The sequence below is a fragment of the Lithobates pipiens genome, unplaced genomic scaffold (assembly GCF_037356315.1).
Source record: "Lithobates pipiens isolate NorthernLeopardFrog02 unplaced genomic scaffold, aLitPip1_a1.2 Scaffold_23, whole genome shotgun sequence".
Classification (NCBI taxonomy): domain Eukaryota; kingdom Metazoa; phylum Chordata; class Amphibia; order Anura; family Ranidae; genus Lithobates; species Lithobates pipiens.
Window position 1 is genome coordinate 18,325,025 of NW_027507785.1, and position 16,473 is coordinate 18,341,497.

At 46.5% G+C, this 16,473-nt stretch overlaps 1 protein-coding gene across 1 annotated transcript; it reads right to left on the bottom strand.

The window, feature by feature from the left end:
• Window positions 1–6,531: 6,531 nt before the first annotated feature.
• On the bottom strand, window positions 6,532–7,488 carry LOC143927085 (olfactory receptor 1500-like). Its single transcript, XM_077451041.1, has one exon. It carries the CDS (start codon window positions 7,486–7,488, stop codon window positions 6,532–6,534), a length of 957 nt encoding a protein of 318 aa, XP_077307167.1.
• Between the last annotated feature and the right edge of the window lie 8,985 nt (window positions 7,489–16,473).

The following is a 16,473-nucleotide window of genomic DNA, read 5'->3' on the forward strand; positions in this document are numbered from 1 at the left end:
AAGAGGGTTTACTGATATAAGGAGGAAACCTTTATATCAGTGCCCCCTTACAATATTGTATTGACCCCCCCCCCCCTCAGGCTGGCGTGGCGGTGCTATCACTGACCTCCTCTCAGGTGTACCGTGCAGGGCTCAGTCAGTTGGCTTCAGCTCGTTGGCTCTGGTTTTATCCCATAGTTTCCTCTCCACAGTCCATACATGTCTGACTTCTCCCATGACCCCCATCCTGGCAGCACTCCCACTCTTGACTCCTCTCCAGGGGAGGTCAGAGGCTGAAGATGGTACAGGGGAGGTCAGTGGCTGCAGAGGGGACGACAGGGGAGGTCAGAGGCTGCGGAGGGGACAACAGGGGAGGTCAGAGGCTGCGGAGGGGATGACAGGGGAGGTCAGAGGCTGTGGAGGGGGGGGGCAGGAGGTCAGAGGCTACAGAGGAGGGGGAACAGGAGGTCAAAGGCTGCGGAGGAGGGGGGCAGGAAGTCAGAGGCTGCGGAGGGGGTGAGAGGAGGTCAGAGGCTGGAGGGGGGGACAGGAGGTCAGAGGCTGCAAGGGGGGGCAGGAGGTCAGAGGCTGCAAGGGGGAACAGGGGAGGACAGAGGCTGCAGAGGGGGAACAGGGGAGATCAGAGGCTGCAGAGGGGGGGCAGGGGAGGTCAGAGGCTGCAGAGGGGGGGACAGGGGAAGCCAGAGGCTGCGGAGGAGGGGGGACAGGAGGTCAGAGACCAAGTCTGTCCCGGTTTTGTCCCTGGATTTGACTTCAACAGGAGCTGGGCAATTTTCAAAGACAGTCAGTGCAGAATACACACCCCTGCTCCTACTAGCTTAGTGACGACAGGGGAGGTCAGAGGCTGCGGAGGGGACAACAAGGGAGGTCAGAGGCTGCAGAGGGGACGACAGGGGAGGTCAGAGGCTGCGGAGAGGATGACAGGGGAGGTCAGAGGCTGTGGAGGAGGGGGGACAGGGGAGGTCAGAGGCTGCAGAGGAGGGGGGACAGGGGAGGTCAGAGGCTTCGGAGGAGGGGGAACAGAGGAGGTCAGAGGAGGAGGGGGGACAGGAAATCAGAGGTTGCGGAGGAGGAGGGACAGGAGGTCAGAGGCTGTGGAGGAGGGGGGACAGGAAGTCAGAGGCTGCGGAGGAGGGGGGACAGGAGGTCAGAGGCTTCTGGGGGGGACAGGAGGACAGAGGCTGCAGAGGGGGGAACAGGGGAGGTCAGAGGCTGGAGAGGGGGGACAGGAGAGGTCAGAGGCTGTGGAGGAGGGGGGACAGTGGAGGTCAGAGGCTGTGGAGGAGTGGAGACAGGGGAGGTCAAAGGAGGAGGGGGACAGGAGGTCAGAGGCTGCAGGGGGTACAGGGGAGGACAGAGGCTGCAGAGGGGGAACAGGGGAGGTCAGAGGCTGCAGAGGGGGGACAGGGGAGGTCAGAGGCTGCAGAGGGGGGGCAGGGGAGGCCAGAGACTGTGGAGGAGGGGGGACAGGAGGTCAGAGGCTGCAGGGGGGGACAGGAGGTCAGAGGCTGCAGGGGGGTGACAACAGGGAAAGTCAGAGGCTGCAGAGGGGACAACAGGGGAAGTCAGAGGCTGCGGAGGGGATAAGAGGTCAGATGCTGCGGGGGGGATAGGATGGGGTGACCAGATGCCCCCTGTTTCAGATTGAGGACTCTGTCCCCGGTTTTGTCCCTGGATTTGACTTAAACAGGAGCTGGGGCAATTTTCAAAGACAGTCAGTGCAGAATAAAAAAAAACGGATTCTGAATAACACACCCCCGCTCCTACTAGCTTTCGGGGGTGTATTTTTTCCATTATCTGTGTCCCTTTCTGATGATGATGTGCTGGTCGGAGCGGATGGACTATTTCTTCAGTTTACGGCACATGCCCATTCAGCTCCGCTCACATGTTCTTCTGCCTTGGCTCAAATCCCGGCCGGCCGCCTGCCTGCTTATCTCCTTGCCTTCCCCGGCAGAGTCATTTTCCTCCCCACCCAGTAGTAGCCGGGGCCCTGGAGAGTGAGACCCAAGAGGCTGTGAGGCCGGCGGAGTCGACAGGCAGAGAGAGGCAGCTGAGCTCAGCTGTCGATGTCCAGCAGCAGGAATAGAGGGGGAGGGGATCCGATCGTGGGGCTGCCAGTGCCTTCAAAGCTTCAACACAGGTGAGCTTTGGGGGTGTCTGTGAATAGACTACATTGCACTGTGTCTGTCTCTCTGGCATAATGGATGGTATCAGAACTCACAGGCAGCGGGGGGCACTTATTGGTCAGAAGTTAACAAAATCAGCACCCAGCAGCCATCTTATGTGACACACTGTGACAGAGCAAGCCAGAGCCATGATAGAGCACCCCCTGCCTGTGAGTTAGCAAAATGCTGATGATCTTAACCAGTTGCCGATCACCTGATAGCGCATTTACTTTTACAGGGGGGTCACGCTGCGCAGGATCACTTATATACGTTATCCTGCATTTCTGGGTGTCAGAGCCAATCAGCGAATCCGGTGGACTCGCCTAGTGGTCTGCCTATGTAAACAAGGCAGTTTGCCATTCTGACAGTGTGGAAGACATTGATCCTGTGTTCCTGCAAAGCAAGTACAGGGATCTACGTCTTCCCTTAGTAAAAGCACCTCCCCCACAGTGATAAAACACTTCTTAGGCACACATTAAACCCATTGATTGCCCTAGATGTTATCTCCCTCCCAGCCAATGTCATTAGTACAGTGACAGTACATATTTTTAGCACTGATCACGGTATTAATGTCACTGGTTTCCACAAAGTGTCAAAAGTGTCACTTAGTGTCTGATTTGTCCACCGCAATATTGCAGTCCCGCTATGAGTCGCTGATTGCTGCCACTACTAGTAAAAAAATAAATGGCCCCAGATTTCATTTTAAAAATCTGGTCACCTTAGGATAGGAGGTCAGGGGCTGTGGGTTTTAGGAGGTCAGAGGCTGTGGGGGGGGGGGGGGGAGGCAGGAAGTCAGAGGCTGTAGGGGGGAGGGGGGACAGGAGGTAAGAGGCTGTCACTGCTGCCATTACTGGTAAAAAAATAAATATCCCCGGATTTTAAAAATCTGGTCACCTTAGGATAGGAGGTCAGGGGCTGCGGGGGGAAAGGAGGTCAGAGGCTGTGGGGGGGACAGGAAGTCAGAGGCTGCATGGCGGAGGGGGGCGGACAGGAGGTCAGAGGCTGCAGGGGGTCGGGGGGGTCGGACAGGAGGTCAGAGACTGCAGGGGGAGGGGTGCAGGTAGGAGGTCAGAGGCTGCAGAGGAGAGGGGGCGGCCAGGAGGTCAGAGGCTGCAGGGGGCAGACAGGAGGTCAGAGGCTGCAGGGGGGAGGGGGGCGGACAGGAGGTAAGAGGCTGCAGGGGTTGGCGGACAGGAGGTCAGAGGCTGCAGGGGGAGGGGAGCGTTCAGGAGGTCAGAGGCTATGGGGGAGGGGGGCAGACAGGAGGTCAGAGGTTGCAGGGGGGAGGGGGGCGGACAGGAAATCAGAGGCTGCAGGGGGACGGACAGGAGGTCAGAGGCTGCAGAGGGGATGGGGCAGACAGGAGGTCAGAGGCTGCAGGGGGGAGGGGGGCGTTAAGGAGATCAGAAGCTGCGGGGGCAGACAGGAGGTCAGAGGCTGAAGGGGGGACAGGTGGTCAGAGGCTGCAGGGGGAGGGGGGCAGACAGGAGGTCAGAGGCTGCAGGGGGGAGGGGGGGGTGTTCAGGAGGTCGGAGGCTGCGGGGGGAGGGGGGCGGACAGGAGGTCAGAGGCTGCAGGGGGAGGGGGCGTTCAGGAGGTCAGAGGCTGTGGGAGGGGACGTAAGAAGAGGCACACGCTACCAGACGAGACCTCACTGAGCGCTGCTTTACTTTTAAAAATGGCTCTGCGGCGTCGTGTCACTGTGCATGTGCCCGCCTTTCCAAAAATTTCCGAGCATGTACGGGCTCGGCCTGGGTATGGGCAGCTTCGGAACAGCGCTGTCGGCTCAGCCCCACAGCCATATTTTTCTCAGGCACCGCTGTCCTCACAGCGACCCCAGGGGCAGCCAGGCAGCCAGCCCACTGGTAAATTTCCCGGTATCCCAGTAGGCCAGTCCGGCCCTGGCAGTCGCCACGCACATATTATTTTTGCTAGTGTTACACAAGTGGGTGGGCTAGGTGCACAGTGCTCTGCGCCCTGAGTCCATACTTTTTTTAAGCCACTTAGAGCCTCGGGCTCTAATCATGTGCTTCAAAAGAAACTCTTTGGAATCCATGCATCCAGCTTCCCGCATGTACATTAGGGGGCTGGACGTATGGATTGGGGGTGGGACGGCGCACCTGCGCCCTGCATGGATGGTCGCCACTGCGTCTGACTATAAATCTATGTTTATCCTAAGCATGTTTGAAGCCATTTACTGTTGACTGTCTTACTACCTCTGCTGGTAGTTTATTACAATCATCAACTACCCTTTCAGTAAAATAATACTTTCTAAGATTATTTTTAAACTTCCCTTCCAGTTCGTTTGAGGTCCCCGTTCTTGATTTTGGTTTCATATTGAAAAACTGCCCTCCTGAACCTTATTCACCCCTTTGATATATTTAAAGGTTTCAATCATGTTTCCCCTTTCCTTTCTTTCCTCCAGACTGTGCATTTTAGGTTCCTGAAGTCGCTCTTGATATGTTTTATCCCCCAAACCTTTGAACATTTTTGTTACCCGTCTCTGGACTCGTTCCATCTTATCAATATCTTTTTGTAAGTGTCTCCAGAACTGGATACAGTATTCTAAATGAGGTCTCACTAAAGATCTAAATAGAGAATTTAGGACCTCCTTCCTCCTGCTGGTGACCCCTTTAGTGATTCATCCTAGAATTCTATTCGCCTTCCCCACTGCCTGGTCACACTGTTTGCTCAATTTGCAATCATCTGAAATAAGTACCCCCAAATCTTTTCTTCTATAGTGCTGGATAGTACTGTACCCCCAATGTTATACTCTCTCAGGGGATTCTTTTGAACTGCAGTCTCCACTGCTTTGACCAATCTTCCAGCAATGCTCCATGTTATAGACACCTCCAGGCATATCAACCCTTACACAAGGCCGGACATATGGGCCGCTCTACGTTAAGGCCCACCCACTGAAAGGCCACAAATATGTCGGTGCCAAGAGGTTAAATTGTTTACAAAAGATAGAATAAATGAATCAACTCAAAGAAACAAAAATTATTTATTACAGACTCTATAGGAAAAAAACTGTATTAATGTAATGTACCCAATAACAACATAAATACATAAACCATAAATGATAGGCTCACATTACAGCTTGTCTCCTAACCACTTGCCAACCTCCCACCACAGAGTTACTGTGGCAGGTTGGCTCTGTTCCACAAAATTATGTACCTGTACGTCGTTTTGTGCAGTAGACACTGGGGGGCTGATTGGCCACAGGGGGAGCCAATCAGCAGGTCTGCCAGACGCAATGTCCGCTGGCCACCCGCGATTGCTCCCCAGAGAGGTAGAACGTTGGTCTGCAGAAACAGTAAATATTTTTTGCACTGATCACTGTGTTAGTGTCACTGGTTCCCAAAAAAGTGTCAAAAGTGTAATTTAGGTGTCCGATCTGTCCGCCGCAATGTCACAGTCCTGCTAAAAATCGCTGATCACCACCATTACTAGTAAAAAAGTAAAAAAATAAATAAAAATGCCATAAATCTATCTCCTAGTTTGTAACTTTTGCGCAAACCAATCCATATATGCTTATTGGGATTTTTTTTACCAAAAACATGTAGCAGAATACATATTGGCTTAAATTGATGAAGAAATTTGATTTTTTACATTTTTTTTTTTTAGGATATGTTTTATAGCAGAAAGTAAGATTATTTTTTTTTTTTCAAAAATTGTCGGCCTTTTTTTGTTTCTAGCGCAAAAAATAAAAACCGCAGAGGTGATTCAATACCACCACAAGAAAAAAAAGACTATTATTAGGTGGACTTTATATGGCACATGAGTACTCAATCTAAAAGGTATTAGAAATATTTTATTATTTAGTTATCAAAATTTCATACACATAAAACAGACACATAAGTACAACAATTATTTAAATAAAACATAATGTTATATTTTCCGTCAGTTAACGTAATGCAGTGCCGTATGGCAAAAAAATGGCCTGGTCATTAAAGGGGTAAAACCTTTCAGTCCTTGAGTAGTTAAAAGCTCATCTTCTTTTAGCTGTCAGTCTGTAAGAAATGGTGATGCAACCTAAGTATGTGTAATGTACAGTAGTGTGTGTGTGGGGGGGGGGGGGGGGGGGGTAAGGTTTCGACTGCCTAGGGACCTCCATAGAGTTTAATCTGGCTCTGACATGAGTTAGCAACGCCTTGCCTCTACCAAGATGGCAGACACGTTGACTCCAAGTCATGGTAAGTCAGTAATAGGGAGTGATGAGCTTCAGGTAGACCATAGGTAAAACTGGTGATTAGTCCTTTGCCCTCTGTTCGCCTTTTTTGGGCACAGCTTCTACAGTTGAGGTTCTTTATACTCTGATTGAACATGGGCTATAGTAGACATTTTTAAAAACGATTCTGTTTTTTTAAGCGTTGTCAACTTGTTTTTCCATTTCTCTTTTTTTCATAGTAAAACACTGCAGTATTTTCACTTTTATTGCTTGCATCTTCATTCCATAAAGAAGTGGATTTACAAATGGTGGCACCACCAGGCTCTGTAACAACATGGCTACTCTAAGTCCATAGGGTACTTGGGTAGGCCCCAAGCGATAGAGTATAACCTCAAAGAGGCAGTCAGTAACAAAAATTACAAAAGATATCAGTTGAGGAGTGCAGGTCTGCATTGCTTTCAAAAGATTGTCCTTTGACTTGGCACAAACCTTCAAAATTTTAACGTAAGATAAAATGACCAGCATCGGCATCACTCCCAATAGTTTTACAGTAATAAACAGACCATAAATGTTGTTGACTGTGGTATCAATGCAGGAGAGTCTCACCACCGACCAGTTATCACAATAGATCTTTAGGATGACATTGTCACAAAGAGGAAGTCGCACTGTCAGCAATGTATGCACAATGATGGAGATAAAAGAATAAAGCCACACGCCAATAATTATCTTAAATGCCTTTGTTAAGTTCATCAAGGTGGAGTAGCTCAACGGGTTGCATATGCACATGTAACGGTCATACGCCATGACCGTCATCAGGGTCATCTCACAGGACACATAAAAATAGATGCAAAAGATTTGCGTTATACAAGCTGCGTAGGAAATAATTTGAGTCTTAGAAAACAGATTTACGATTAGGCTGGGGAAAAATGAGATGCTTCCATAAAGGCCGTTGGTACAGAGGGCAGATATAAAAACATACATGGGCTCATGCAAACTTTGGTTTAAATACACTGTACATATTATTGTCAAGTTGGAAAAAATGATCATCAAAAAGCCAAGCAATGATATCACCCCGTAGACATAATTAAAATCTGAAATTGTACCAAATGTCAGGCTTAGCACCAGAGGAGAAGAGAATGTTGAATTCTGCATTTTTATTCCAGGCGGTTCTTAACATGAGTCAATAGAATGTAATAAAAAATTGCATTCATGTATAATTATACAAAAATAGAAAAATTGCTTATATCGTATAAAATATATCGAGGGGTAAGATCCTTAAAAAAAAAAAAAAAAAGCACAAGTGTTATTCAAACGAATGCAGTGTTATGATAACTGGGCATGGCTACACTATAATGGCTCGAAAGGGTGTGGCTTAATCTTTGTGTGTTCTGTCCAATTCAACTAAACCATGGCCATTGTTTGTTGCTCTAAACCCCCTCTTCCTTACAAAGTCACCCAGACACATTTACAAAAGATTCATTAATTTTCCCAAAAGCAGGCCAAAATTTACACCGTGCAGCCTGCATAGCAAAAGAGGTAATTTTGGAAATATGTGAAAATTGTTTTATCTTCTATAAAAGAAAAAAAAAAAACACTCGCAATTGAAGGTTCCCTCCAGTTTCCCTCCAGACAGCAGAGCCAGATGTTTGGCCTCACTTTTTCCCACTGCAGTTAGAGTGGAGTTCCACCCAAAAGTGGAACTTCTACTTTAAGCACTCCTCGCCACCTTACATGCCACATTTGGCATGTCATTTTTTTTGGGGGGGGGGGGAGCGGGTACCTAGTTTTGACAGGTACCCAGATCCCACTACCCAGTCTCCTCGCCTTGCTGCCTAGGCGACTCCTCCCCTCCCCCTAGGCAACATCTTCTCTCCCCCTCCCTCTTTGCAATCTTCTGGGATGCTTCACAGGTCCCAGGAGATTGTCTGGCCACTAAGAGAGCGCAGCACAACTTGCACATGAGCAGTGCGCACCCAGCTGTGAAGCCACAAGCTGTCAAAGCCGGTGCCCACACTTGCAATGCCGGTGCCGCGGAGAGGTGAGGGAAAGGAGCGAGGCTTTGGGCAGTCGCATCGCTGGACCATGGGACAGGTGAGTATCTGTTTATTAAAAGTCAGCAGCTACACTTATGACTTTTAATAAACTTAAAAACGGGTGGAACTCTGCATTAAACTAATAGAGCTTTATTCAAGGGTCTCCCTATCTTCTTGTTAGCAGGCTTCCTGCATTAGACTGACAGTTCTGTTGAGTTCTGTAAGGCCTACTTAGCTTCCAGTGTTGACCTTACTCAGTAGGGTGACTTTTTCTTTTCAGGGGAATTACAGGAAGTTGAACAGAACATATATCTGGGTACGATTTAAAGCCTAACTTCAGGAAACGTTAAACTTATCCCTTGTAGTGGGAATGAAATTTGTTTTTTGTCTAGGGTAGAGGAGCAATGTTTTTTAATTACCTGACCATCCCTAACACTGAATCAGAGGACTGTCCCTTGGTATCATCATGTCCAATGCAGGACTTTGGATTCTACATTGGTCTTGATGATGACATCAGGACCTTAGACCACTGGAGCATGGGAGAGAAGGACCTTAGAATGCTGGAGCATGGGGGAGTAGGACCTTAAAATGCTGGAGCATGGGGGAGAAGGACAGTAGAGTGCTGGAGCATAGGGGTGAAGGACCTTAGAATAGGAAAAAAGGGGGAGCATGGGGGAGAAGGACCTTAGAATGCTGGAACATGGGGGAGAAGAACCTTAGAATGGGGGAGAAGGACCTTAGAATGCTGAAGCATGGGGGAGAAGGACCTTGGTATGCTGGAGTATGAGGGAAAAGACACTGTGAGGACAGGTTTAGTAGTGCGGAAGATCAGGTAATTAAATCTTCTAGTTTGATAAAGGGATATTCCTGTGCTACCATGTAAGAAAATATAAATAATAGTAAGAGAACTGCTGCATACACCGAAGTGGATCAGACCATATCTACTATAAGTGTAAATAAATAGAAAGAGTGGTGTTGCGCTGTTCTATCACCTAATCAGACAATCCTCAATATGGGCAGTATATTACCGTGCTTCTCCTCTGGCACCAGTAGTAATAGATATAGAAAGACACAAAGAAAGGAAAAAAATAAAAAATACAGATCTATAATAATCTTAAAATGTCAATCTAATAATGATCATAAAAGTGCTCCGTGACAGCAATATTGTACAACCAGTGCAAAAAAATGGCAGAGATACCAAAATTGCTAATGCAAAAGACTATTAGAGACTGCTGGCATGCTGCAAAAGTTGCTGGAGACTGCCAACATTCATCAAGAGACTGCTAGATTTTGGAAACATCTGCCTTTAGCTCAGGTGTGAAGACAGGAAGGCGTACTTAGCTGAGAAAGCCCCTCCTCCAGATGACAGAAAAAAATGTCCTTGAAGACGCCCAAAATGTATGACATTATTTTGGCTTTGGCCAGAAACCAGGAAGCAACTAAAGAAATGTAAAAAAAAAGTTTAAAACAAGTAATTATAATATACATTCCTATCTATGTATTAATGCTAGCAACATAAGGATTAAAAATGGGTAACGCTGATAGAAAGAGTTTAGTTCTGCTTTCATTCAGAATGTCACTGTTCCTCAGCTTCTCCCACCATGGTGGTATCTGTAGCCTGAGCCATGTGTAAGGTAAACCTCACACACACAACCTCAGCACATGTAATGAGAAAAACTGCCCAGGCACCACTAGTCCCATTCTGAATAATCACTTCAAGGGGTTTCCAAGAGAGCAGCACCCAGGTAGGTGGAACAGGTAGTGAGGAAGAGATAGGAAGTCTGGAATGTGGTAACTAATTGTGCAATGGGGGGTGTAGAGCACAAGTAGACTTTAGGTGTGTTAAACACATATTCCAAACAAATTAGGCCACACTTAACATTTTTAAATGTGTACTTTTATATCTGCTAAATTCTGTTGAGCATGCTGAATTTTAAAGTTCAACTTCAGGAAAACCTGAAAATTATACTGTGCAGTGAAGATGCATCTGCAGTCCTCCACTTCTAGGGTTAACTGCCCATTTCTGTCTAGGGGATTTGGAAAAGCTGATTTACTTGCCCGATCCTTCGCTCCTTCAAACTCCTCTGTACTGGAAAGCCATTACCTGCATTCTCTTCTACCTTATGCTCTGGCAAGGTCATCTGACATCATCACAACGCCCTGTGCTGGACATTAGACATGTGCATTCGTTTTCGTCCGAATGCATTTTCGTCCGAATTTCAGCTATTTTCGTTTTCGTTTTGCCAAACGATAACGAAAGCACAAAATCCGAAAAACGAAAGATCCGACATAAATAAATGCTTTATTTTCGTTTTCATTGTTACAACAGTTCGATATAGAATAGGAGATTCGACGTGACTCTGACAACGTGTCTATAGAACCTGTGTTCGAATGTGCCTAACCTTAACTCTATTAGTCCAAGATTATATAGAGAAAATATTCGACAGAGAAAAAAGATTTGACAGAGAGAAAAGATTCTGCAAGATACTGTCCTAAAAAGTGTTTGGGGACCCGGGTCCCTGCCCCAGGGGACATGTATCAATGCAAAAAAAAGTTTTAAAAACGGCCGTTTTTTCGGGAGCAGTGATTTTAATAATGATTAAAGTGAAACAATAAAAGTGTAATATTCCTTTAAATTTCGTAGGGGGGGGTTGTCTATAGTATGCCTGTGAAGGGGCGCATGTTTCCCGTGCTTAGAATTGTCCCTGCACAAAGTGTCATTTATGCAGGAAAAAAAGTCCTTTAAAATCACTCGCAGCTATAATGAATTGTCGGCTCCCGTAATACAGAGAACACTCATTGAAAGTCATTGATAAAAAAATAAATAAATAAATAAAAAAAAAAAGCGTGGGGGTCCCCCAAATTCAATTACCAGGCCCTTCAGGTCTGGTATGGATATTAAGGGGAACCCTGCCTCAAATTTAAGAAAAAATTTGACGTGGGGTTCCCCCTAAATATCCATAACCAGACCCTTCAGGTCTGGTATGGATATTAAGGGGAACCCCGCGTCAAATTTAAAAAAAAATTGACGTGGGGTTCCCCCTAAAAATCCATACCAGACCCTTTATCCGAGCACGCAACCTGGCAGGCCGCAGGAAAAGAGGGGGGGACGAGAGAGCGGCCCCCCCTCCCTCCTGAACCGTACCAGGCCACATGCCCTCAACATTGGGAGGATGCTTTGGGGGTCTGTGACCCCTCAAAGCACCTTGTCCCCATGTTGATGAAGACAAGGGCCTCATCCCCACAACCCTGGCCGGTGGTTGTGGAGGTCTGCGGGCGGGGGGCTTATCAGAATCTGGAAGCCCCCTTTAACAAGGGGACCCCCAGATCCCGGCCCCCCCCCCCTGTTTGAAATGGTAAGGGGGTACAAAAGTACCCCTACCATTTCACAAAGAAAGTGTAAAAAATGTTTAAATAAAACAAACACACTTTTGAAAAATTCCTTTATTAAAAATAAAAAAAAGATTCCAGCGGCGGTAATCCACTCTTGCTATCCATCGACGGACGGTCATATCTCCAGCGATGTCTAATATCATCCAGCGCAGCGCAGCATCCTTCTTCTGTCTCCGTGGAGGAGACACTGCAGGCATTCCGGCGGCTGACGTTTGTTATATACGGAGGGCGGGGCCACCCGTCACCTGACCCCGCCCCCCTCTGACGCAAGGGGAAACCCGGGGTTCCCCGTGACGTAGGGGTGACCCGCACCCCTCTGATGTAACACAGGCAGGTTTCCGTTACATCAGAGGGGGGCGGGGTCACCCCTACGTCACGGGGAACCCCGGGTTTCCCCTTGCGTCAGAGGGGGGCGGGGTCAGGTGACGGGTGGCCCCGCCCTCCGTATATAACAAACGTCAGCCGCCGGAATGTCTGTAGTGTCTCCTCCACGGAGACAGAAGAAGGATGCTGCGCTGCGCTGGATGATATTAGACATCGCTGGAGATATGACCGTCCGTCGATGGATAGCAAGAGTGGATTACCGCCGCTGGAATCTTTTTTTTTTTTTTTTTTTTTTAATAAAGGAATTTTTCAAAAGTGTGTTTGTTTTATTTAAACATTTTTTACACTTTCTTTGTGAAATGGTAGGGGTACTTTTGTACCCCCTTACCATTTCAAACAGGGGGGGGGGCCGGGATCTGGGGGTCCCCTTGTTAAAGGGGGCTTCCAGATTCTGATAAGCCCCCCGCCCGCAGACCTCCACAACCACCGGCCAGGGTTGTGGGGATGAGGCCCTTGTCCTCATCAACATGGGGACAAGGTGCTTTGAGGGGTCACAGACCCCCAAAGCATCCTCCCAATGTTGAGGGCATGTGGCCTGGTACGGTTCAGGAGGGAGGGGGGGCCGCTCTCTCGTCCCCCCCTCTTTTCCTGCGGCCTGCCAGGTTGCGTGCTCGGATAAAGGGTCTGGTATGGATTTTTAGGGGGAACCCCACGTCAATTTTTTTTTAAATTTGACGAGGGGTTCCCCTTAATATCCATACCAGACCTGAAGGGTCTGGTTATGGATATTTAGGGGGAACCCCACGTCAAATTTTTTCTTAAATTTGAGGCAGGGTTCCCCTTAATATCCATACCAGACCTGAAGGGCCTGGTAATTGAATTTGGGGGACCCCCACGCTTTTTTTTTTATTTATTTATTTATTTTTTTATCAATGACTTTCAATGAGTGTTCTCTGTATTACGGGAGCCGACAATTCATTATAGCTGCGAGTGATTTTAAAGGACTTTTTTTCCTGCATAAATGACACTTTGTGCAGGGACAATTCTAAGCACGGGAAACATGCGCCCCTTCACAGGCATACTATAGACAACCCCCCCCCCTACGAAATTTAAAGGAATATTACACTTTTATTGTTTCACTTTAATCATTATTAAAATCACTGCTCCCGAAAAAACGGCCGTTTTTAAAACTTTTTTTTGCATTGATCCATGTCCCCTGGGGCAGGACCCGGGTCCCCAAACACTTTTTAGGACAGTAACTTGCAAATTAGCCTTTAAAATGAGCACTTTAGATTTTGAACGTTGGAGTCCCATAGACTTTAATAGGGTTCTAAAGTATGCTATATACTAGCTCCGTCGAATCTTCTTTATACATTCGACAGACACCATAAGCCTTCAAAGACAGATTCGACCGTGATTCATGTGGATTTTCGGACGAATGCAATTTTTGAACGAAAAATGAAATAAATAAAAACGAATTTCGGGAGTAACTAAATAAATTAAGTTTTCAGACGAAAACGAAATTCCGAAACGAAATATTTTACTCTGCACATGTCTACTGGACATGAGGATGTCAATGGACAGTGCACTGCCAGAACATAGGAAGTGGAGGATTATGCAAGAAAAATGACTTATTCTATGTGTTTTTTTCCCCCCAAGGTATGATATGGTTATTGGTTTTGGTTGGGACATTATAGGTTGACTTGAAAGGGAGATGTAGGGTGGGGATGCGGGAGACCAGGTTATTATGTGATACGTGTTATTAAATGGGTGGGGAGGGAATGTGGGATTAATTGAAAATAAATTATAGTTGCTGTCTTTATGGATGTTAATATAAAGAGATTCTCTGGAGGGGAAGTAGTGCTCCACCTACCCTGCACTTGCTAGCCACTGCCCCCATATCCAACGCCTACGGGTAATTGTGTACCCCTAGGTAGGTGTTGTTTTGTTTTCCCCCCTTTTTTTTTCTCTCTTTTTTTTTTCTCTCCCCTTAGTACGGCCCCCATCTTGGAGAAGATGGAGGGATTATGTGTCACATCACTGAACGCTAGAGGACTTAATATTCCCGAAAAACGTAAAATGCTATTAAATGATTTAAAACGTCTTAAAACTGATATTGGCATGGTGCAAGAAACACATTTGAAGGAAGGAAAATTTCCCTATCTCCAAAGTAGACATTTTCCAAACGTATATCATGCTTTTAATCAACAGGCTAAAACCAAGGGAGTTGCTATTTTAATTTCTAACCGTATCATGTGGTCTCTGCTGGATAGATGCCAAGACCCAGGGGGAAGATATTTATTCCTTAAAGGGTCTATAGGAAATGTTAAGGTGACTCTTGCAACAGTTTATCTCCCAAATATACATCAAGATAGTTTTTTGAACAAAGTTCTATCCAAATTAATGGTATTTAGGGAGGGAATATTGATCATGGGGGGGACTTTAATGTCCCACTAGATCCTAAGCTAGACACCTCTAATGGGACATTCTCTGTTTCTGGGAGAATTACCGTATTTTTGGGCGTATAAGACGACCTTTTACACGTAAAAAAATTGGCCAAAAAGCAGGGGTCGTCTTATACGCCGGGTCAGCTCCTCGGATGCCGGCTGGGTGTTTGGTAATACTGTATGTAGCTTCGGCTACATACAGTATATACCGCTGAGCCAATCCTGGTGAGCGATGTATTCAAATGAATACAAAGCCTGCTCGGATTGGAGTAACGACCTCTGCCAATCCGAGCAGGCTACTCTGTAGCCTGCTCTGATTGGCTTGGAGAGTCAGAGCGGCGCGGGCTGATGATGTTACAGCCTCTGCCAATCCAAGCAGGCTTTGTATTCATTAATAGAATACATCGCTCGCCGTGATTGGCTCCAGCAAAGGCAGGAAGAAAGAAGAAATATGAAGCCTCGGAAGCCTCGAAAGCCGGGTCGTCTTATACGGTAAGTACAGATTTAAAAGCATTTTTGTCCTGTAAGATTAGGGGGTCGTCTTATATACCGGGTCGCCTTATACACCGGCAAATACGGTAGGAAAAATATCCTTCGGAAATTAGATGAATCTCAATTGGTTGATGCCTGGAGGGCCTTTCATGCAGAAGAGAGGGATTTTACATATTTCTCAAATCCCCATCAACGATATTCACGAATCGATTTCTTTTTATTGCCACAGCAAATTCTCTCGTTAGTACAGGACACTCAGATAGGTAATATAACCTGGTCCGATCACGCACCAGTTATAATTAAGATCTTTTTGAAGGGTGCTACCCACAAGACACATTGGAACTGGCGGTTAAATGAAAGCCTGCTGCAGTACCCTGAAATACGAGAAGATGTGGTTAAAGAAATCGACTCATATTTCCAAATTAATGACAATGGAGAGATTGATGTAGGGATAGTCTGGGAAGCCCATAAGGCAGTAATTAGAGGAATTCTAATAAAACATGGATCCCGAATAAAGAGAGCCAGAGAAGAACAGACGGGTCACTTATTGGAAAGGATAAGGGAAATAGAGATACAACATAAGATGACAACGGGGACGGAAATTTGAATAGAATTAGCACATCTAAGAAGACAACTCTCTGATCTCTTGTGGTATAAGGCAATGGCGGCACTACAGCAAGGGAAGAGGTTAACCTATGAATCGGGAGATAAATGTGACAGGCTGTTGGCCAGAAAACTAAAAAAACAACAACTTCGTTCATATATACCTTATATTAAAACAAAAGGAGGTCTTAAATCCTCAATACCGAAGGATATTGTAGAGGAATTTAGAAAATATTATACTTCATTATATAATCTCCCGGTGCTTTCCCAGTCTTCTTCATCACTAGAAGAATATCTTGAATCCTCACATTTAACGAGACTGCCGTCTCCGACAGGAAGAAAACTTGAGTTACCAATAACAATAGAGGAGGTATCTACAGCAATGAAGATGATGAGGCATGGGAAGGCACCTGGCCCAGATGGATTCTCTCTGCAATACTTTAAAAGTTTTTTCCCATTACTAGCTCCTTATATGGTCAAGACATTTAATGCATTAGGACAAGTTGCTTTACCCCCCGCAGAAGCATTGAGAGCACATATTGTACTGATCCCAAAGGAAGGAAAAGATCCATCAGTTTGTAGTAGTTATCGTCCAATATCATTACTGAATACGGATTACAAAATATTCACAAAGATACTCGCGGCTCGCCTAGAACCATTTATGACGCAGCTGGTTCATTGGGACCAAGTGGGATTTGTTCCCACACGGGAAGCTAGAGATAGCACTATTAAAAGTTTTGAACTTAGTTCAATATGTAAATCAGAGGAAGTTGCCGAGTATCTTTGTGAATATAGATGCAGAGAAGGCTTTTGATAGGGTTAGCTGGCCCTTTATGCTAGGAGTA

Coding starts and splice junctions, on each gene's coding strand:
- LOC143927085 (XM_077451041.1), bottom strand. CDS start 7,488: ATGCAGAATTCAACATTCTCTTCTCCTCTGGTGCTAAGCCTGACATTT.